The sequence below is a fragment of the Megascapheus bottae genome, chromosome 8 (assembly GCF_031878675.1).
Source record: "Megascapheus bottae isolate mThoBot1 chromosome 8, mThoBot2.hap1, whole genome shotgun sequence".
Classification (NCBI taxonomy): domain Eukaryota; kingdom Metazoa; phylum Chordata; class Mammalia; order Rodentia; family Geomyidae; genus Megascapheus; species Megascapheus bottae.
The window spans coordinates 47,861,411-47,884,491 of record NC_143516.1 but is presented as its reverse complement, the minus strand read 5'-3'; the positions used below and the strand labels follow the sequence as shown (position 1 = coordinate 47,884,491).

General features: G+C 37.7%; 1 protein-coding gene across 1 annotated transcript in view; it reads left to right on the top strand.

Moving 5' to 3' along the window:
- The window catches only part of Klhl32 (kelch like family member 32), a 188,347-nt gene that overhangs the window by 97,409 nt on the left and 67,857 nt on the right, over positions 1-23,081 (top strand). The window contains exon 5 of the mRNA XM_090338397.1: positions 2,815-2,913. Within this exon, the coding sequence (XP_090194523.1) occupies positions 2,815-2,913 (99 nt within the window). The remainder of the gene's footprint in view (positions 1-2,814; positions 2,914-23,081) is intronic.

The following is a 23,081-nucleotide window of genomic DNA, read 5'->3' as shown; positions in this document are numbered from 1 at the left end:
TACACAATGGAATTCTATGCTGCTGTCAGAAAGAATGACATCGCCCCATTTGTTAGGAAATGGAAAGACTTAGAAAAGATCATATTAAGTGAAGTAAGCCAGACTCAAAGGAACTTAGGCTCAATGGTTTCCCTCATTTGTCATAATCAGTAGAAACCTTGGGCTCTCCTAGCAGAGATTTGCAATAGAGCAAAACCTTGATACAAAAGGCCATATAGTAGGACGCTAAATGAAAGGATCTCTAGGATATAGAAACATAAGCCATATAATGAATGATTGTTGTTCTTAAGGTACTATGTTATCTCTCATCTCTTTTGCTGTCCCTTGGTTATCTCATATTGTTACAGTATCTCACTTTGTTACCTGATATATCGGATATATTTGTATTTGGTTATTTGAAATTGGATAGGGAACGGGGGAAAACAAGATGATGGGTGGGGGTGGGGGGGAGGGAAATGGGGACCAAGACATGTGAAAGGGTATCAGTGTATGGGAATTAATGCACCATCTATTTGGCAAATATCATGTAACCCTTCTATTAATTATAATAAAAATATGAAAAAAAGAAGGAGGGGCATTGGGAGAGAAAGATGGATGAGATGATATACAAAAAAGCTAATAATGATATGATTTTGGAATTGTGACCCCTAGGTACAACTTCTTACCAAATAATAACATCAACAACAACAACCACTGATTTATCATCAATTGGTAGTTTTTATTTGTTGTGATGACTGGCTTGGCATAAGAGTGGGTTTGACAGTTGATAGTTCGGAGCAGAGGCTCAGCGTGGGGAGTATCCCACTTGAGCTTCCCTCTAGACATCTAGGCAGCCTTGCTGAGGAAGCAGCTGCATATGAAAAAGTCTGGAGTTCATGGAGTGAGGTTGGTTCAAGAGAAGAGATCTGAGCAACTTCAGTGTATAAAATGATTTAAAGCCATGGGATGCTTGAGACCATCCATGGAGTCAGCAGAGAGAGAACTTGGAGGACTGAACTCTGGCCATCTATGAAAGCACAGAGATGAAGGAGAATGGTTAGTGAAGTACAAGAAATCAAAAAAAAAAAGACGATTTTCCCAGAGTAGCAGATAAGAAGACCTCATTTTAAGGAAGAAAGCCATCACATTTGCCAACTGCTCCTAGACCAAGTTTAAGATTAGATGTTGGCAGAATGGGCTTGGAAATGTGGATGTCACTGGCAGCCTGGACAGGGGCCTTGTGAATGAAACACTAGGAAAAAGACTGAAAAGAATTAATGCAAGAGAAAGCGCAGATGGGCTGGGAATGTGGGTTAGGGATTGATAGCTTGCTTGCCTTCCATGCATGAAGCTCTGGATTTGATCTCTAATGACACAAGACATACACATATATATTCACGAGAGGGGGGGGAGGGAGAGAGGTGTGCCTACTGACAACTTCCCTGAGGAATTTTATAAAGATCGAGGAATACAGAAGAGCCAAAGTAAGCTGTTGAAACAAGAGAGGGATTTCTCTTCCTGAAGCTAAGAACTGTAATAACAGATTTGTATGTCCATGGGAACTATTTCTTCATAGAAAGGGAATATCATGATGCTGGAATGAGATGGAACAGTTGAAGGCAGAAGGGGCTGAAATTTAGTGCCCAAATGGAATGTTGGGGAAGCATACCTGTGTTGAGCCAGGTATAGGGTGAGGGGGTGTGGCGTGTTGGGTAGTGGGAGTCTGTGGGAGATCTATCGGTGATCTTGTGCTCAAACCTCCAACTCCTTTCAACAGAGGAAGAGAAAGGTGAATGATGATGATAGTGCTGTTCATGCTTCCTTGTCTGTCAGAAGCATCATGGTACCTGGTTAAAGTGCCAGATACTTCACTTTGAAAGTTTCTGTTTCCATAGATTTTGAAGGTGTCCAAGAGTTTCTGATTTTCTCTAGTTCCAAGGTGATGGTGACTCTGATGCTTCAGAGACCAGCCTTTGGTAACATCTGGGCTGAGAAAATGGGTTCAGATGGATGACTGGGGTGGTGCCTTGTCTGCATTGTGCATACAAGTGAATTTTGTCAGCCTGGTTATAAGTCTTCAACCTTGTTCTACAGTAGAGTCATATCTACTAATATCTCATATGGCAAGGAGGAACATTAGCTTCTTCCTTAAAATATCTGCTAACTGTGCTGTTTCTATAATTTTCACCAGGCCAGATTCTGAACCACATTTGGAAAAACTAAAAGTAAAACTCTGTTTTCTTGTGTCTTATAAGGTCATGACACACTGGCATGAAGTCTGTGCCTGGAGTGGCAAAGTATTTGCTTAGCAACTATGAGGTTTTGAGTTCTAAATACAGTTCTGTCATTTTTTGTAAAAAAAATGATAATGGTTATATTACAAGCTACATTTTTAAAGAGTTGTATTGTCCTTTGAAGATGTTCATATACTCACACAAAAAGTAAGTGGCTAGTGCATGCATAAATTCCTGGGTTCAATTCCTGAGTACCCCATACTCAGAAAAAGCCAGAAATGGCGCTGTGAAGTTTTCGCTTTGAACATAGAGAGGCTCAGGGACATGACCCAAGCACTGAGTTCAAGCCCCAGGACCAGCAAAAAAAAAAAAGTGGCTAAGCATAGAGTTTCACCTGCAGAAAATAAGTATTGACTTGTGCTTTAAGGGAGAACCAGCTGTGAGAGAAAGGAACACAGCTTACCAATTAGAACAGAAAGAACTGACCTCCACAATCAGTATTACTTCAGATACTCGCAGCAACAATTTATACTCACATCCTAAGCTGTGCTGCAATGGCTTTAAAAAAAAAAACTGATGCATTTCTTTTCTTGGAAAACAGATTTTGTTGGAGCCAGGAGTGATCCAGGATGTGTTAGCAGCTGGCAGTCACCTGCAGCTGTTGGAGCTCCTCAATTTATGTTCGCACTATCTCATTCAGGTATGTGAGCTCGCATTCTGCTAATACTTCCTTCCTGTTCCCTCCCCACCCCCTGCAATCCTAATCTGTTCCCCACCAACTGGAGCTCAATGACAGATACAATGGTGGTGCGTGTGGTGTGTGAGTGTGTGAGAGGGGGGTGTTAATGCGCATACACAAGTGAGATGTGTGTTACAGGGGTAGAATTTCTCTCAGACACAAGTTGAATGATTTCTAGGAAGATGGCTACAATTCTTGTGTCGCTTCTTCTCTGCCTACTCTAAGGTGTTGGATTAACTCAACAACTATACACAGCTGTTTTTGTAGGGTCCTGGGGACATGACACTGGAAAGGGCCCTGGCCTGTGGAAATGCCTACAAGTACAAGAAAAGTAGCTTAGCCCCTAAAGATTTCAGAAAAGTGGCTAATCCATCACAGTCATATATAATCAATTACTGTGTGAACCTTTCATGCAAGGAATGCTAATAAAGGGATTGGGGGAGTTGAGCTGGTCAGGAAGGGTACCAGGAGAGGAGGGAAAAGAAAAGTGCCACACTTTGTATATCCTCAGGTATTTCATATTCAGTCCTTATAACTTCACACAATTTTTTGTTACTTTTGTGCTCATTCTGGGGCTTGAATTCAGACCTTGCCTTCTTACTCAGCTTTATTCCTACTCATGGCTGACACTGTACCACCAGACACATATCTCTAGTTCTAACTTTGGGCTCACTGAAAATTAAGTATCTCGAGGTTTTTGCTTCTCTGGTTGGCTCTAAACTTGATTCTCAGTTGCTGAGTTGCTAGGATTATAGGCGTAAGACACCAGTGCTTTGAATAAATTTTTTAAACATGAAAAGTCAGGGATACAAAATGGACCCAACTTGCTTGAAACAATGTGACTGATAGCAATAAAGCCTATCTGGTTTTAAGACCATTTTGGCTCTTGAATGAAAACCATTTTCATCCAAACAGAAGATACAGGATGTCTAAGGCAGCTTCATGGCTTTATGTTACACAGAATTAAGAAACATTTTCTATTTTAGAATCCTCCTATTTTCCCACTGGTCTCACTTTTACTCACCTTTATTACAGCATTATAACAACAATGAAACTTAATTAAAAGAACAATAAATCCATACAACTTAATTCTATTACTTTGTGCATGTGACATAATACTAATGAACAGAAATAGTGTTTGTTTCCCTGCCTAATCATTTTATTTTCCTTCCTAATCATTTTCCTCATTCTAAATGAGAACTTTATTGTTGACTTATGCTAGTCCTTAAGTAGTTTGTAATGCTTTCTCTATTAAAATTTTATTCTTAAATTAGCATTACATGAATTATATCATGAAGTTTGTCATAGCCATTTTGTACATGTATACAACATATTTAGAATGTGTTCACACTTTCTGTCATATTTTCATACCTCCCTCTCTTTTCCTCTTTCTTAAACAGTATTTGGTACGGTTTCATATAATAATATTATATAATATATGTTATATAGTTTGCTTATATGTATAATACTATTTCAGTCCTCTTCACCCCTTAATATTCCCTCCTTTTCATTTCTCCCATCCCTCTGATCTCCCTTTTTACATTCATGTTCCATTACCATTACCATCATTGTAATTTTCAGTCTATACTCCAGAAATGAGCAGAATGTGATGTTCGGCTTTCTGAGCTTGGCTTATCTTATTCTAATTGATGATATCTGGCTCCATCTCTTTTCCTGCAATGGCACAATTTCATTTTTCTTTATGGATGCACAATATTCCATAATGTTTATATTTATGCATATCATATTAGGGTTTTTTTGCCAGTCCTGGGTCTTGAACTCGGGGCCTGAGTGCTATCATTGGGCTTTCTCAAGGCTAGCTAGCACTCTACCACTTGAGCCACAGCACCACTTCTAGCTTTTTCTATGTATGTAGTGCATGGGATTTTCCTGCATGCTAGGCAAGTACTCTACCACGAGACCAAACTCCTGGCCCATCATATTGCTTTTATGCATTTGTTATCCACCTTGACTGATTCCACCATTTGGCCATTGTGAACAATGGATGCAATAAGCATTGGTGGGTTGGTATCTCTCTTAAACGTTGACTTATGCTCCTTGTTAATATATCCCAGGTGGGTTTGTACGGTGGATCTATTCTTAAGTTTAGTCAGGAATCTCCATATTAGTTTCCAAGTGGTTCCAATAATTTATAACCAGTAGTTTACCTACTGACAATGTATGAAGTTTCCTTTTCCCCTACATTCTCATCAGCATTTGGTTGTTAGGTGTTTTCTTGATGATGACTGGGGTGAGATGGAATCTTAGTGTATTGATTTAAATTTTTAATATGGCCATGGATATAGAACATTTCCTCATGAATTTAGCCATTTGTATTTCTTCTTCTGAGAACTGTCTGTTCAATTCAATTACCCACTATTAGTTGTGTTATTTGTCCTTTCACTGTTTGACTTTTTGTGGAGCTCTTCATATATTCTTATATTAATCCTTTATTCACTGAATAGCTGATGAGGATTTTCTCAGACTCTGTGTTCTCTTGATTCTGAAAATTACTTTTCTTGATTTGTAAAAGAGTTTTACTTTGGTGCAATCCTATGTATTAATTCTTACTCTTTTTCCTGGACAACTGTAGTGTTATTCAGAAAATAATTACCTATGTCTCTCTATTCTAATGTTTCTTCTATAATTTCCTATAGTAGTTTCCAAGTTACAAGTCTTAGGTTAAGATCTTTCATCTATTTGCAATTAATTTTTGTACAGGGTGAAAAAATAGGGGGTCCAGTTTCAGTTTTCTACCTGTAGGTAACTGGATTGCCCAGCACTATTTGTTGAAGGGGTTGAACTGTTTCTCTTACCACATCTAATTTCCTCTTCCCTACACTCCTGGGAAAGAGAAACCAGTGCATTCCAGGGAGACAGTGTGAGAAAAATCAGTAACAGTCACCTGAGGAGCAGCTCAAATACAGTATATGAAATTTGTATCATTATCTCCCTACATTTAATCAAACAGTAAATATTTAACTATTTTTGTCTTAGATTCATTCCTTTACCTCTCCATCTTTTGGGATGGTATGAGAAAGCTGTTTTTAATTCCTTTTTGCCAGCAGCAAATGGGACTCACCTAGAAAGGTTACAAGATTTGAAGAGTGCTTGTTTGACTTGTGAAATGGAAATGACTTTTATGTGACATTTTGACATCAAACATTGCAAGTTGAGTTTCCAGAATCATCATCTGGTTCATTCTGTTCCTCATGGTAGGCCATAATCAGTGAGGTATCTTGACCAAAGTCTGGTTAGAATGTTAATTTTTATCATGCATATTGTAAATGGTGATACACATTTTCTATAAATGAGAACTCCAGATGAAGTTCGTGTGTGTTTTCCTCCCCCGGATTGGATGAGTTTATTGAGATCTAAGTAACTTATAAACTTTAGAATTTAACTCTTACCTTTTCTTATTCCACTGACATGAAGTAGAGTTGGAAATGGATGCATCTTGCGGATAGTAATTGAACAGTAATTGAAATTTATGCTTCCTTTTCCACAAATAAGTTTCCATTTCATTCTGTCATGTAACTTTTTCTTTTGACATCTGTCACTTATCTTGAAGGATGTTAAACTTGTAAAAGGAAACTTTGACTATATAAGAACCAAAGCCATTTGTGGGTAGAAATTTAAATACTTCAGTCTTTTAAATACATATAATATGTATTAAGCATATATTAAATGTATATTAAGTACTTACATGTGTTTCATATATTTATTCAATACATATTTTGTGGTATATTTGTTTGTATACATTTATATTAGATATATATTCAAATATAAATATGTATTCTCTCAGCCAGATGTCAGTGGTTCACATATGTAATCCTAGCCATGCATCACAATGCCCACTTGGAAAGAATAGTCAGTAAGACTCCATCTCCAATTAACCAGCAAAAAGTTTAGCTGGAGGTATAGCTCAAGTGATAGACTGCTAGCCATAAGCAAACTGAGCCGGGGGAAGGAGCTGAGTTCAAGCTCCAGTACTAGCAACACACACCCATAGACACGACTCCTCTCAGGATAAAATCAACCAGATTGTCAGTCTGTTTTTATATTTTAACAGTCTACCACTATACAAGTTATTAATTGGGGCAATATTGTACAACCGTGTTTTAGTTTCATGTGGGACTACTGGATTGAGTACATAAAAAGGTTTGTTTAAATATGAAATGAAAAATTCGTAGGCATCTGAAAGTCATGCCTCAGTAACAGGTGCTTTGTGTTCTGCATCCTTGTTTAATGCTTCATTCAACTACACGTTTCCCAAGCCATTCTCCTCAGTGAGATATCTGGTACCATTTTGTTGTTTTTAAATTTCCATTATTCCTTTAGTTTCACTGCTGGAAGTATGAAGGATCGTCTAAGACCCTTGGCTTCCTAAGGGGACGCATTACAAACGTGTCTCAGGAGACTCTGTTGGTTGAAGTTCCCAAGCACCTCCAGCTGAAATTATTGGTCTGAACCTCTTTGGAACACTCCTAAATACTGCTGCTGTCACACCCACTCCCACTTTCACGAAAGGAAAGGAAGGCTTTTCAGTTGCTCTGTGGACTTGCTCCTCTAACTTTCCCTCTAGCAAGATGGCATGGACAGAGACTAAGCCCAAAGCCACAGGAGCATTGTCTAGCGTTGTCTCTCTGTGTTCATGAGGACATGTATTAGAATAGCCCACTAGGCTGGGAGGGCTTCATACGGGCTCTCAAATCATGTTTGAGGAAACGAGAGAGAGCTGCCATTGAACACGGCACCAGTTGAAGGGAAGGTGGGGTGCAACAACAGCAGTCAAATACAGACAAGGGATTTACTAAAATCCCTGTAAGGAATGAATGACTGTGTTTCAGAGTATGCTTATTTGTGTACATCCCTTTCACTGTTTTTAATATTTTAGAGAAAACCCAAGGAAATCACCTCCTACAATGATGGGTTTATCGAAGGAGAAATTCCAATATATCCACTGGTTTATTAGGATACTCCTAAGTCTTTGAATCCAGTTTGGATTTCCAAACTATAATTTTCCCCAACTAATTTTATCTTTGAGGGAGAAATTTGAAATAGAATCTAAGCATGTATTGCAAGCTGGCCTCAAACTTGTGATTCTCCTTGTCTCAGTCTTCAAATGCTGGAATGATCAGCTTTTCCAGCCAGCTTCTCTGTTTTGTTTGCTTTGTCGTACTGAGGATTGAATCCAGGACTATACACTGGCTTGGCTTTACCACTGAATCCACAGCTTTAGTCCTTCTGCTGTTTTGTTTTCTACAGAGGGTCTTACACTTTTGACTGGCCTAGATTTGGCCTAAGATCCCCTCCCTCTACCTTTTGAGTAGCTCAAATTACAAACCTGTACCACCATTCCCTCCCCTTCCAAGTTCAGTTCTGATGAACTGTTGAATGTCTCCATCTAAATTGATCACCCAGGAAATTTAAACCTTATTTATGAACACCTACTTTCTTTTTTCCTGATGGGACTACGGATCCATTTGTCTGGAAATTGGGGTGTAAGTTTAGATATCCAGGTTAGGTCGAGCCTGCCTCACTAATATTGAAGCTAATCTTTCTTTTTCCCTCATCACTAAAGTTGTTGGCTCACCACTCTTGCTTCAAGGCTCTAATTAGGTGATAATACTCTCCCAATAGATTTGCTTGTTTCTGGCCTCTATCTATGCCAAACCTCAGTCCCTTGAGCATCATTATTTTTTCCAGGGAAGAAAACCAACATTTTTCAAGCACCTATTGCAGCTCACTGTTTTGCAAGGACTCAAATTTCCACTCTGCTAAGTAACCACTGGAAGGCAGGTGCCTGTTATTTGCTTGTCACCGATGAAAAATTTAAATTCAAACCAGGATGTTGAACTGGCATAGAAACTTCTCCTCATTCCTAACTATTGTAACAACCACTCAAGTGCAATATGCCACCTACAAAAATCCTTCTCCTTATCTCTATGGACAGATCAAGTCCTCATAAAGGTCACTTTCAGCCTTAATACTTTTCCTGCCCCACTTCACTTTATCATGTATCTTACATATTCAAAGATCTTGCATATTTCAATCGGCCTTTAGAGGAGAAACAATATGGTTGGAAATCCACAATCCCCTTTAGACTGTGCCAGAAAAAGGCATGAGAAACACATACATACACACACATACACACACACACACACACACACACACACACACACACACACATCAGTCATATTAACCAATTCATTCTGTTATTTCCCCCAAAAGTGATCTAATATGCTTTTCTTTCTTTCTTTTTTTTGCCAGTCCTGGGCTTGAGCTCAGGGCCTGAGCACTGTCCTTGGACTTTCTCAAGGCTAGAGCTCTACCACTTGAGACTCAACACCACTTTCAGGTTTTTTTCTATGTATGCGGTACCCAGGAATTGAACCCAGGTCTTCGTGCATGCTAGGCAAGCACTCTACCACTAGGCCAAACTCCCAGTCGCTGAAGACAATCTTTTGCATTAGCTCCCCTTCCTCACTTTACTTTCCCTCCAAAAAATATGAAAAAGAAAGAAAATCCTGTATATTTTTACCTCCTTTTCTAAATGGTATCTTCTGCTTCATCATTGTTCCTTTTCTTCTCTGTGTTTCCCAGCCTTTATGATGCCCTGCAACTTAAATGTATTACAGAGAAAAAAATTCCCATGGACTTTTTCAACAAAACCACTGAAATGGTTATTATGTAAAAAGTCCCTTTGAAAGAAATAGGCTATTAGTGTCTTTTCTTAGGCAGCAGGTGGCAGTGTGAATCCACCAGAATATCATAGTTAATTTAAAGAAAAAAATCAGGGGAAAAATGAAAAGAAAAATTATTTATTTTGCTACATATTAGTCTTCTGACCTAATCAGTAAAAAAGTCATTATTCACACCACACTGGGCAATATGCATTGTAATTTTTAACAAATAATAGGAAACTGTTAATGTGTTCACAGGAAATACAGTTTTGTCTTAGGTTTCCGTGGTCATTTATCACGGCACTTTTGTGAAATCACTCATTTGTTCTAATTTGAATGTAAATGACTCTAAGGTTTTACAAATAAGGTGACAGACTCACATAAATGTAATTGCAGGGTTCATCTCCCTCTTTTTATATATCACTCATTAGGTTATGAATTAAATACATCGTATTAAACCAGGGGCATGTCCAATGATGATATTGTAATGGCAAATTACTCTATGCTATTAGAGGTGTATTTTTTATTCATGGACATTAATTTGTCATTAAACGGCATTAGTTTAGCACTTTTATGTGACAGACGTGACCTGCAAGAGGAGATATACTGCTGGGTGGGAGAGGAAAAGGAAGCAAGGACTATAGGTAGAATATTTTTGTCACTTTGTGGAATACAGAGAGATTTCATCCATTTGTTGGATTTTCTGCTTTTGCAAGCATGAAAGATCATTACTCCAGATTGCAGGTGGTATTCTGTTTACAGGGCACACATTGGGACTGTCTACTAACATGATGCCCAGATGTTTCCTCTTCCTTATTCAGAAGCTGAGAAGTAACTATGTGGAGGTCAGTTAGTCAGCTAAGGCATCTTCTGATAGGTATCTTCACCTCTAGGACAGATACTTGTTCTCAGCTCTAGTCTTCATTTGGTTCTACCTTCAGTGGAATTGATCTTTCTGGCTTTTTTCTTTTCTTTTCAGTGAAGAGACAAAAGTTTAAAGAATATTTTTTTTCTTATTAGCATGTTAGGGAGAATTCTCAGACATTGTTTTTCATAAAGAACAATTTTTCTGAGTTTCCTTCTAATGACAAAAATATTTTTCTTTCAACTTTGAGAAGCACCAATCCTTGATATGCTTTCACCGGGGCTGTAATATCTGAGGCTCACTCCACAACATGGGTAGAAAATGCCTCACCATCCATCCACTTCAACCCTCTCAGGCAGAGACCTCTCCTTACAGCAGTTTTTATATCTGGTCACCCCTTCTTTCATAACACATGATTTCAGTATGTGTTGTGAGAATAAAAGCTTCCTTTATTCTATAGCTTTCATCTGCTTCTCAAATGTTGAAATTTTACATTATACGAAAAAATAAATAAGCAGCTTTCCATTCATTTTACCTTGAATACATTTTTAAGTTAGAAATATTTTCTATTAGAATTCAATTGGACACTGAAGTGCTTCCATATTTTACAGTATTCTAATAGATCATCATTTTTAACTAAGTAATACTTCAGTGACTTATAGGAGGTTATCTCTTCTAAACATTGTAGTATTATAATTTCAGTGATTAAATTAACAGCATTGGCAAAATACATAATATATAGAGGGTGTTCTGAATAGAATAATTTATCCTTGAGGTAGAAAAGGAGTTATAACTCATGTTCATTTTTCTCTAATACTGAGCCATTTTTCCTACATTAGAGAAGACAAATGGTTGTACCAACATATATATTTAATATTTTCATAATCAAACATCACTAACTGCATGCCATTGCATAACTCACTAGAATGGATTTTCTTGTACTCAGAGAAAATTAAGGTACAAAATTTGGTAAATATAAAATGATGTAATCCTTGAGACTTTTTTAAATCAGTAAAAATGATCAGAAAGGGTGGAAATGTATCGGATCTGTGAAATCATTGCCAACTACTAATTATTTGTAGTAATCAAGAGTATTTGCTGTCTGGCATGGTTAATCCAGAACATATTTGCCAAATATCATTCATATTTGGCTCTGAAATGTACCGTGTTAGGGTAGCAATTAATTTTTTCCTAGGCTATTTTGTTGGCTTTTATTCCTTCATGAAGGGTACTGGTGAGTGACAACCCAGAAGAATTCTGGTTGGCTGAAGACATTATTTTTTGTATTTTAATTTGTTATGTGGATAAACTAAAGTTGGTTGTGTCTTCCTGTGAGTTTTAAAAGACAGGAAAGAAATCTTGAAGGATTTCTGTTGTTGTTTTTGCTGTTTTGCCAGTCCTGGGGCCTGAACTCAGGGCCTGAACACTGTCCTTGGAGGTTATTTTTTTAATACTGGTAATTGCTTTTTTAAGCTAAGATTGTAAGCTTGGTGTTTAAACATGAATATCTCTTGTCAAAAATAAAATGTTTCCAGCATCTTATGAATGTTTTATGAATTCAGAATCAACAAGGAAAGCAAACAAATAACCATCACAGTCATTATTATTAATCACCATTATTAATACTTGGAAATTAGGGACAGTTCAAAGAAAATCTCTATTTCCTTTCCCATACTCATTGTCTCTCCTACCCCTGTCTACAAGTATTTCACTCAAAGTCAAATATCTGTCCTCTTCTCTGAGGGGAAGCCACCTTTCACCTTTCATTTTCACTGTGAACTCCTTCCATGCTTTCCTAAGACCTCTTGTGTTTTTCCACTGCCACTCTCCTTTCAGTTTATAAATAGGAGCAAGAGGGTGGGAAAGATCTTTGTTCTTTTCTCATCGCCACAGTCCTCTCCTTCCCTACACCACTCAACCAATGCAGGTGCTTTCTCGCCTTCCTTCCCTTCCATTTCTTCTTCTGCCTAGGGAACAATGCCTTCTACCTTAATTTCTCCTCAAAGGCTTAGCAGCCAGGTGCCAGTAGCTCACGCCTGTAATCCTGGCTACTCAGGAGGCTGAGACCAGAGCAGGAAGGTTTGAAATCAGCTGGGAAAGGAAACTCCAGAAGATCCTTATCTCTAATTAACCACAAAAACCTGAAAGTGGAATTGTGTTTCAAGGGTAGAACATTATCTTTGAGTCAAAATAGCTCAGGGAGAATGCCCAGGCCCTGAGTTCAACCCCTAGGCCCTGAGTTCAATTCCCAGGACTAGAACAAAAAGGAGAGCTAGAGAGCAAAGAGCCAGCGAGAGAGATAGATATGCTTTCCCAGCAAAGATCACTTAAGCCTCCTTCCTGTTAAGTGGAATTTAATTTGTGTGTGGGTGTGCAGGCATGCATACGTGTGTGCACATGCGTACCTTTGCAACACTGGGACTCAAACCCAAGGCCTGAGCACTGTCCCTTTTTTCTCAAGGCTAGTGCTCTACCACTTGAGCCACAGTTCCATTTCTGACTTTTTTTGAAGTTAAAGCAAGAGAAGAGTCTTAGGGACTTTTCTGCCCAAGCTATCTTACAACCATAATCCTCGGATCTCAGCCTCTTAAGTGGCTAGGATTACAGGCATGAGTTACTGGTACCTGGCATAATAGTTTAATATTGAATTTTTCAATCTTTTTTTTTCTTTTGCAGTATTGGGATCTGAACTTTGATACCTCGCACTTGCTAGGCGAGTTCTATAACCATCATACAATAGTACATTTTTGCCTGGGCTGGCTTTGGACATCAATTCCCATACCTGATAACTAGAATTAGAAGCAGGAGCCACTACACCTAGCTTAAAATTTGAGATGGAATCTTAGCTTTTTGCCTGGGTTGGCCTCAAACTACAATCATTCTAATATCCTGACCAGTATCAAACCCAAGGTGCACCATGCCTAAACAAATGTAACCTCTTTGCATTTTGATCTGTAGTTCCATTCTTTCCTGCAGCTCCCTTTTCTCATCGTTATTAGATTTCTTCGTAGTTCCTTTCTTTAAAAAAATAATTATTGTAAAGGCGATGAAAGAGGGGGTTGGGAGGGAGTTACAGTACATAAATAAAGCACTGAGTCTATTTCTTTTTAAACACTGTTACCCTGTCCCTCGTTTTCTCTCATTTATCACTCCCCACTAGCCTCCCTCTCAAGTTGTAAAGTTTATTTCTAACATGGTGTCTAGCGAGTATCTTTGTGACATTAGTTCGTCCCTTGTCATGAAGTTCCTCTAATTCCCTTTCCCTTTCATGGATCAGATAAGCTTAAATACAGAACAGAGGAGGGTACAGATGTGGAATCAACCCAGATGCCCCTCAGTAGATGAATGGATGAAGATGTGGTATATCTACGCAGTGGAGTTCTGCTAAGGAAATGGAAAGACCTAGAAAAAATTATATTAAGAGAAACAAGCCTGGCCCAAAGATACACAGGTTTCATTGTGTCCCTCTTTTGTATTAACTAAAATATGTATATGATATTCTTAGCAGGGGATTACTATGGCCCAATAGCTAAGTACCAGGGCCATATATAATGACATATATCAAAATGAACTCCCAAGAATTAGAAATAAGAGGTTTTTATTATGTCCTTGTAGTTCCTTCCACAAGCTGACCTGTGTTGGCCCTTGAGTATCCCCGAGGGCTCAGAGACTGTGCAGGTGCTCATTTCTTCTACTTTCTGCCAGTGTGTTTTGTTTGTGAAAGGTTGTTTTTCCCAGTCCCTTCTCCTAATCTCCATCCCTGTGTGACCAGCCAGCTTTGCTACCACTTTGATGTCTCACAAACTATTTTTTTTATGGGTCATGGGGCTTGAACTTGGCCTGGCGCTGTCCCTGAGCTCTTCAGCTCAAGGCTACTACCCTACTCTTGAGCCAAGCCCCACTTTCTGTTTCCTAGAGGTTAATTGGAGATGAGTCTCAGGTCCTTTTGTGCCTGCGCTGGCTTTGAACCTTGATCCTCAGATCTCAGCCTCCTGAGTAGCTAGGATTACAGGTGTGAGCCACCATGCCCAGCTTTGTCTCCCATAATTTCAGACTCATCTTCATGCAATCTCATGCCACTGCTTCTCTCCCCATTTACATTTTAAAGGATGAAGCCAGAGCCATAGTATGTGAAGGGTTAGATGCAGGCATTCCTTGTTTGTTTGTTTCTTTCTTTCTTTCCTTCCTTCCTTCCTTCCTTTCTTCCTTCCTTCCTTCTCTTTGTTTTTTCTTTCCCTTCCTTCCTTTTTTCTTTCCCTCCTTTTTCCTTTCCTCTTCCTCCTCCTCCTCTTCCTTTCCCAGACTTTCCAGCAGTCATATAGCTGTGCTGCTATGCTGCCTGCCTACAGTGCCTCTAGTAATATGAATGAATTTTCTGATCCACTATTTTTCTCTAAAATCAAAAATTCTCCTAAATGGGTTAGTTTTCCAGCCCTGCCCTTTCTCTTTCTTGTCTCCTAATGCACTACACCCAAGGACAGGTAGGTATGCTCTATTATCAAAAAGTGTCTTATAATTTATCAGAAAGTGTCTCATTATCTCTAAGCCACTCCCCAGCCAATGCTTTCTCCTGGTTACTGCCCAAGCACTTGACCTTCCAGCCCAGGCAGAGACCTGGATCAGCCTAGGGTCTTCTATCTTCAGAAGCCCACATATGCCATCACCAAGACCTTTTAGCTCTGCCTATGTAACTTAATAAATCTCCCCAAATTTTGCTACTTCATTTCCACTGCCTTGATTCAAATTCTTATTAAGTTATTTCCTGTCCTAAACAAACCTGCTTCAACCTGCTGAACTCACCTTCACTCTTGACCTACTCCAGCTCCTCCTCCAAAATGATGCCTGATTGAGTTTGATACGTATTTTTTAAGCCATGAAAAAAATTGACATGATTGACTTTCTTTTTTAAAAAAAATTAACCTTATGTCATATTCTTGTATAAAATCATTCATTATTCAATGGTTCACTAGTCTTCAGGATAAAGTTCATTCCTCTTAACTTGACACACAATGTCTGTCTTTCTTGTAAAACTTCCCATCTCTTGATTTTTAAACTTTTTTGGTGACAACTTATTGCTCAAGTGATTTGCCACAGCCATTGTGAGCTAAATCACTGTCTGAAAAATCTCTGTCTTTGGATGCTTTGTCACCTTCTGAATTCCCAGTTAACCTTTGGGTCCTGGGCTCAGACGTTCTCCACTCTTCCGCAGTAGACTGATGAGTTTTCTCCCATGAAGTTAGATTTCCCTCTTTTTCCTTAATAATGGGCTGCCTTCTAGGAGATAGACCCTGGCACACTGTATTCATTTTCTAACGCCCCTTGATCTAAGTTTGTGTTCCAAACTTGTGTTCTAAGTTTACCTGGAAGAAATTACTTAATCTCTTTATTTTTCTGTGCAATACAGTTAGAGTATACTTCCTGCCATCTAGCCATTAGGGTTGTTGAAGGCATCAATAAGTATTGCAAGGCAGGTACTACTTACTCATATAACAGGGTGCTTTACTTGTGCTGATGTGCTGTGTCAGCTCTGTTAACCTTTAAAACTGCATTTGGAGCACCTGATGGCAAGGAACCAAATTATTAGTGGTTGAAATGGCTATGTGTCTGTGACTCTTCTTTCCTTCTAGATTTCTAGCTTACTACAAACATTCCCAAAGAACAAAATTATTCATGAGCTTGTATATTATGCATACAATTGATTATGAAAATGTACCAGTAACCTAATTGTAGGATTCTTTTATTATACAGCACAAATATATTTAAATAGGCCTTCCAAAACTCCAAGAATTAGAGTATGCTGGGATTTTTTTCCTCGTCGTATTTGCTGTATTGCTGCTAATATTTTGTTTTTATTTAATCAAATTGTTTCACATGCATATTTATATTGGAACATGAATATAAAGTTACTTAAAGTTGTCCCAACATATTTACATATTGGTATAGAAAATACCCCCTTTCTGTATGTATTTACACATATAAATATATGAAATTACATTATTTTATTCTATCACAAATAATCTATCCTGCATTGTCAATGAATGGCTCATTTTTCACACCACCAACTCCAAAATAGAATTAAAAAATACACAGTCCTTTACATACTTATTTGTAAGACTATTAACAGATTTGGGGTTTATTTATTTGTTGACTGGATTCAGCCTGTTCCAATGGGCAAGGCCTCTCGCCACACATTCATGCCAGCACCCTGTGTGTGGCTTCCCGGACTCCTGGAGTACAATCCTTTCTTGCAGCACCAGACTGGGTAGTCACATAATACCTTGATTTATAACTAGGTTGTAATCCAAATAGGAAACAGGTGGAATCACAACTGGGTATGGTGCTTTGGATATTAATGGTTTGGCTCAGCAGTGGAATTTCTAAAGCTGTATATGCTTTTTTTGTCTTAATTATGCATTCATTAAAAGCTTTTATACCCAGCAGAATAAAGTAAATATTTTTTGATCTCCATAGTATGCTCCCAGACTGTAGATTTGCACAGCAGGGTCTTGATAATCTGAATAAATTGTATTTCCCCAAGGAGTTTATCTTTCAAATAAGGTCATAAAGAAATGTAGCTCCCCCATCCTTAGATTTTTCTGTGTGCCTTTTATGCTATAAGTAATGTAGAGCTTGAGAACCAGGGATAGTACAGTAATACATACTTGCTTGTGGTCCAATATAAAGTCTCAATCTATGTTCTTTCCTAGCCCGTAGTGAAATATTAAGTTGAAAGAAATGAATGATTTTACAGGACAATTATGATTTTTGCTGACTCGTGTAGCAAAAGAAAGTCCATGTTAGACATTCCCTCCTTTTATGCAGTCAGTGAATAAAATGGATGAAAGTGGCAACGCTGTGGTTTAAGTCCTGTTGACAGCATTTCAAAAGGAAATAGCAATCATGACGGCCATTGTGTGTGTGTGTGTGTGTGTGTGTGTGTGTGTGTGTGTGTGTGTGTGTGGCCTCCAGTATGCAGAAAGCACTTTAAATACCTTAAAAAATCCTTATTACAGATCTGGGATGCATTTTCTCTTTTTCCAACTTGCAGGTATAAAAATTAGACGGGAAGACGCGCTCTTCTATTGACCAGCATCAAATCATGTTCTTTTCCTACAATTCCAAGTTAAAGATGCCACCAGCGCCTTGTCCCTATAATTTATGACCCAGTGAATGAGAGAGAAAAATATATAAATTATATGCCCAAATAAATGTGCACAATCAGTTACCCTTATTATCTCTTTCAATCATAAAAACAAGATGTCAGTGTACCAGTAGCACTGAATGGTTGCACTAAAATAACATGCAGTTTGTGTGGCTCTTAAAAGCTAATAGCTTTTATTCTCTTTGTAGGCTTCAATGTTGGTCTCCAGTGAAGCTAACATTGCAGGCATGTTCCGTGATCTGATTACTGAAATAGTAAAATGTTTAATAAGTTCATATAATCTTTAATAAGTTACATTTTAAATATGTTAAATATTTCAATGCTTTGGGAACACAGGAGAACCTATGTGAACTAAAAAATAAGAACAATAAAAGCTGGGTTTTTAGACATATGAACTAAAAAGGTAAGAACAATAAAAGCTAGATTTGTCATCCACTGTCCATCAATCATCTCTCACCAAGTAGATGCTTTGTAAAGATGGAAAGGAAGATCTAAAGATGTAAAGGAGTGGTCTATACCATTATTTACAACTTAACAGAAAAGGCCTAAACACTCTAGGCAGCAAGTAGCAATGAAAGTAGGAAGCGGGAACTATTTTTCTTTCTTTCTTTCTTTCTTTCTTTCTTTCTTTCTTTCTTTCTTTCTTTTGTTAGTCATGGGACTTGAACTCTGGGCCTGGGCTTTGTCCTTGAGCTCTTCAGCTCAAGGGTACTGTCCTACCCCTTCATAGTTTCCCTTTCTGAGGAAATAAAATCAAATCTGGGTTGCACTCAAGAGGAGAGCATGTTTATATTATGGAGTTTCTTCTTTCCTTTTAAAAAAATCAGTTGAATGAAAGTCTTTAAATGCTCCAAAAATAACAGTCATTTGGGAAAGAACTTTCAAAGTTTTCCTGAATGCACTAATGCAAAATTATGAGACAATTTATTTCCAATTAAAAATGTATGACATACTTTTTGCAAAAAGTCTGAGCAGTAGATTCTTTTGCTCATTTTTAAATACCAATAGAACTAGAACTTTGGAGGGCAGGAGTTCTAGGGCTTGAACTCAAGGCCAGAGCACTGTGTTTGAGCTGCTTTTGCTCAAGGCTAGTGCTCTACCACTTGAGCCCCAGCACCACCTCCATTTTTTTCTGAGTAGTTGATTGGAGATAAGAGCCACACAGCCTTTCCTGCCCTGGCTAGCCTCAAACTGCAATCCTCCTATCCCAGCCTCCTGAGTAGCTAGGATTATATGTGCGAGCCACTGGCACCGGGTTCAGAATGAGAATTATTGTTCAATGTTCTGGCAAGAGAGAAAATAACTTAAGAGAAAAAAAGTCAAAAGACCCAGATTCACACTGGAGAGTCCTTGGGTATCTTGACATTGTACCATATTTACCAATGGGGTTTTTTTTAAGTAACCTTTTATTTTGTGTCAGCAGAGAATTTCTGAAGCTTACATTAAGTACTGGAGAGCCTCTTTTTCAGTGAATTATAAAATAGTTCATTTTTCTCAATTATTAAGTCATATCTGTACACCACGCCACCTCTTCCAGTGTGAAGTCGTAGGTGTGCTCACAACTTGTTGCAGTTTTCACTCATGATGCAACCAATATTTATCACTTAACCGTCTATGAGAAGCACATGACAGCCAGAATTCTGCAGGATTTTTCAAACTCTAAAATGTAAAACCTAATTTTAACAATCAGTGGTTTCTGGCTTCTAGTGACTTTACTATTTTTCACTTCATAGTGAAGGGAAAGGTGATGTACATTCAGTAGAAATCTTACTTTTCATGCTCTCTTTTCCTAGAACAGCAACGTGTAGTATGATCTTCTTTAATGATTCTGGGCAGTGGCAGTAAACTATAGTTTCTGCTCGGTCACCTGATCAGAGTCGGCAACCAGTAATCTAGAGAGTACTTGCTGATGTTTGACAGGTAAAGTGTATGGATGCACTTGGGATATTTCTATCATGTAGCATTTTTAGATGCAACTTATGATACTTCTGTACTTATGAAACAACCATATCATAAGTAAGGGAGTGCCAGCAATTTACTAAGACCATTTTTTTTTGCCAGTCCTGGGCTTGAGCTCAGAGCCTGAGCACTGTCCTTCGACTTTCTCAAGGCTAGAGCTCTACCACTTGAGCCTCAGCACCACTTCCGGCTTTTTTGTGTGTATATGGTACCAAGGAATCGAACCCGGGTCTTTGTGCATGCTAGGCAAGCACTTTAACCACTAGGCCAAACTCCCAGCCCCTAAGACCATTTTTAATGGTTAGAAAATAAGCAATATTAGTAGTATTTTGGGAGATAAGCTAATCGATATGCTATAAGAGGTGAAGAGTAACAGGCATTAGCATTTAGTTAGTAACTACATACCCCTCATTAATTGTCATACCCTCTTGGTACTTGATCTCAAATAAGCATATGATACAATATTTTTACTTCACAATTTAAATGATAGTGGTTTTTATACCAACTGGGTTCATCAAAATTTTGGAAACATTTTGGGGTAGTTTTCAACAGGGAGTTTCTGAAACTCACAGCAAACATGACCTTTAGGCTTTTATAGTTTCATTAAATAATTCCTTTACATCCTTGGTTAGGTTAGTTCCTAAATATTTTATTCTTTGGGGGGCTCTTGCAAATGGGATCATTTTCTTGATTTCTGCTTCAGAAAGAAATCTTATTGTGTCCTGTTGGCATACAGAAAGGCTACTAACTTTTGAAGGTTGATTTTGTATCCTGCCACTTTGCCAAAATGATTTATTAGTTCCTGGAGTTTGGGAGTGGAATTTATTGGGTCATTTAGGTATAGGATCATGTCATCTGCAAATAGGGATAGTTTGATTTCTTCTTTCCCCTATGTGGATCCTTGTGATGTCCTTCTCTTGCCTTATTTCTCTGGCTAAGGGTTCCAGCACCATTTTGAAGAGAAGTGGAGAGAGTGGGCATCCCTGTCTAGTTCCTTAATTTAAGGTAAAGTATCTAGTCTTTCTCCAGTATGGTACTGGCTGTAGGTTTGTCTTATATGGCTTTAATTATTTTAAGGAATATACCTCCTATTCCTATTTTTTTAGTGCTTTTAACATGAATGGATGCTGTATTTTGTCAAATGCCTTCTCAGCATACAGAGAAATTATCATATAATTCTTAACCATAACTCTATTGATATGATGTATTACATTAATTGATTTGTGAATGTTAAACCGGCCTAGCATCTGTGGGATGAAGCCTACGTGATCGTAGTGTATAATTTTTAAAATTTGTTTCTGGACTCTGTTGGCTAGCATTTTATTGAGGAGCTTTGCATCTGTGTTCATTAGAGAGATTAGTCTGTAGTTCTCTTTTTTTGTTGGGTCTTTTCCTTGTTTGGGAATCAGTATGATACTGGCTGCATAAAATGAGATTGATCTGGCTCCTTCTGCTTCTATTTTTCAAAGGAGTTTTAAGAGTATAGGTATTAACTCATCTTTAAAAGTCTTGTAGAATTCCACAGTGAAACCATCTGGACCTGGGCTCTTTTTGGTTGGCATGTCTTTGATCGCTTCCGCTATCTCATGGTATGAAATTAGTTTGTTCAGTTTGCTTATCTCTTCTTGGTTCAATGTGGGCAGCCTATGTTTATTTAAAAAAATTATCCATTTCTACTAAATGTTCCTGTTTCTTTGAATATAAGCCCTGGAAGTACTTATTCATAATAGTCTGATTTTTTTTGAATGTCAGTTGTGATTTTTACCATGGGATCTCTAATCTTGTTTATTTGAGTCTGCCCTCTCCTTTTTTTGATTAATCTTGCCAGGGGTCTGTCGATTTTGTTGTCTCTTTCAAAGAATCAGCTTTTTGATTTATTAGTTTTATGTATAGTAGAACTTATTTCAATCTCAGTTATTTCCTACTTTATTTTTGCTATTTCTGTCCTTCTAGTTGTTTTAGAGTTAAGTTTTTCTTGCTCCTCTAGGTGCTTTAATTGCTTCTTTAAGTTGTTTATGAGTTTCTTCTGTCTTTTTAACATGGGCTCCTAGTGGGATAAATTTGCCCCTTAGGACTGCTTTTGCTGTGTCCCATGAGTTCCTTTGTGATGTATCTTGATTGTCATTGCATGGTAAGGAGTTTTCAATTTCTTCTTTGATTTGTTCTGTAGCCCAGGAATTATTCAGAAGTGTGTTATTCAACTTTCATGTGCTTGAGTGGTTTTTACCCTTTACTATGTTTAGAACTAGTCTGATTCCACTGTGGTCAGATAGAATGCAGGGGATTATATCAGTCCTCTTGTATCTGCTTAGGGGTAATACTTTTTGAAGTAAGGAACTAAAGAGATACAAACATGAAATGTAATTTACAAACAGGCTAGTATTATAAGAAGCACTCTGAAAATGACTAGAAGCACTTTTAAAGTTCTAATTAAGGGTCTAGCAATACAAAAGGCTAAACTTGGGAAATGGGTAAGGTTTAAGAATTCTTCAACTTGGAAAACTAGGTATTTTTTCTATAGCTATTGTGGTTTGGAGAACAAATTTTGTGGCTCGTCTGATATTTAATTTATCTTTCACACTATAAGAAATAATAGAAGAGAAAATGTGACATTAAATAGCCTTAAAGCAAGGAAAGTAAATATTATTTTAAAATATCCCACAAAAGAACAGTGTATGTACCATAATTCTGAATAGAAACTTAATTTCAGTTGCAAAGCAGTGTGACAAAAATGCAGCAGTTTAGAAAGAAGAGAAAGATTTTCTTTCACTACAGGTAATTTCTTGTTACTGAACTGTAATTTCTGTTCAAAACTACTGCCTCTACTTGCATGGTTGGATTCTTAAAGAATACAATGGAAGGATCTCATAATAAGGACAAATATCATTTGAAATGTTGTTAAGATAATTTGATCTGAGTAGCCAATTGGTAGAGGAAATGATTGTCTCTTGAACTTAAAAAGCAATTTTGACTAAATTGAAATATTTTTTCCTAGCAGAAAAATGATTATATTGTGCTTGTCTATTAACACTTTCAAGTCCAATCATTACTACCAATTTTCCTATTTGGAAAACCAAGTTACCACAGGCTTTGCTTTTATGTGTACTGAAAGAATTCCAGAAAGGGAAAGGAAAGATATGAGAGACCAATAAAGTATGAAAATGGCCCTATTTAGACAAGGTTCAAGTTTAGATGGACATGTTAGAAACACATTCTGTGTTTCCTTAATTTTAATTACAAGTAAACAGAAAGCACTTATGGATATTATTTTTCATACAATTTTTATTGTAATTAGTAGAGAGATTACATTATATTCACCAGATAGAAGGTGCATTACTTCACAAACATTGATACCCTTTCTCATGTTTTGGTCCCCATTTCCCTCCCCCAACCCCTGCCCCTCATCTTGTTTTCCCCCTTCCCTATCCAATTTCAAATAACCAGATAAACATCTATA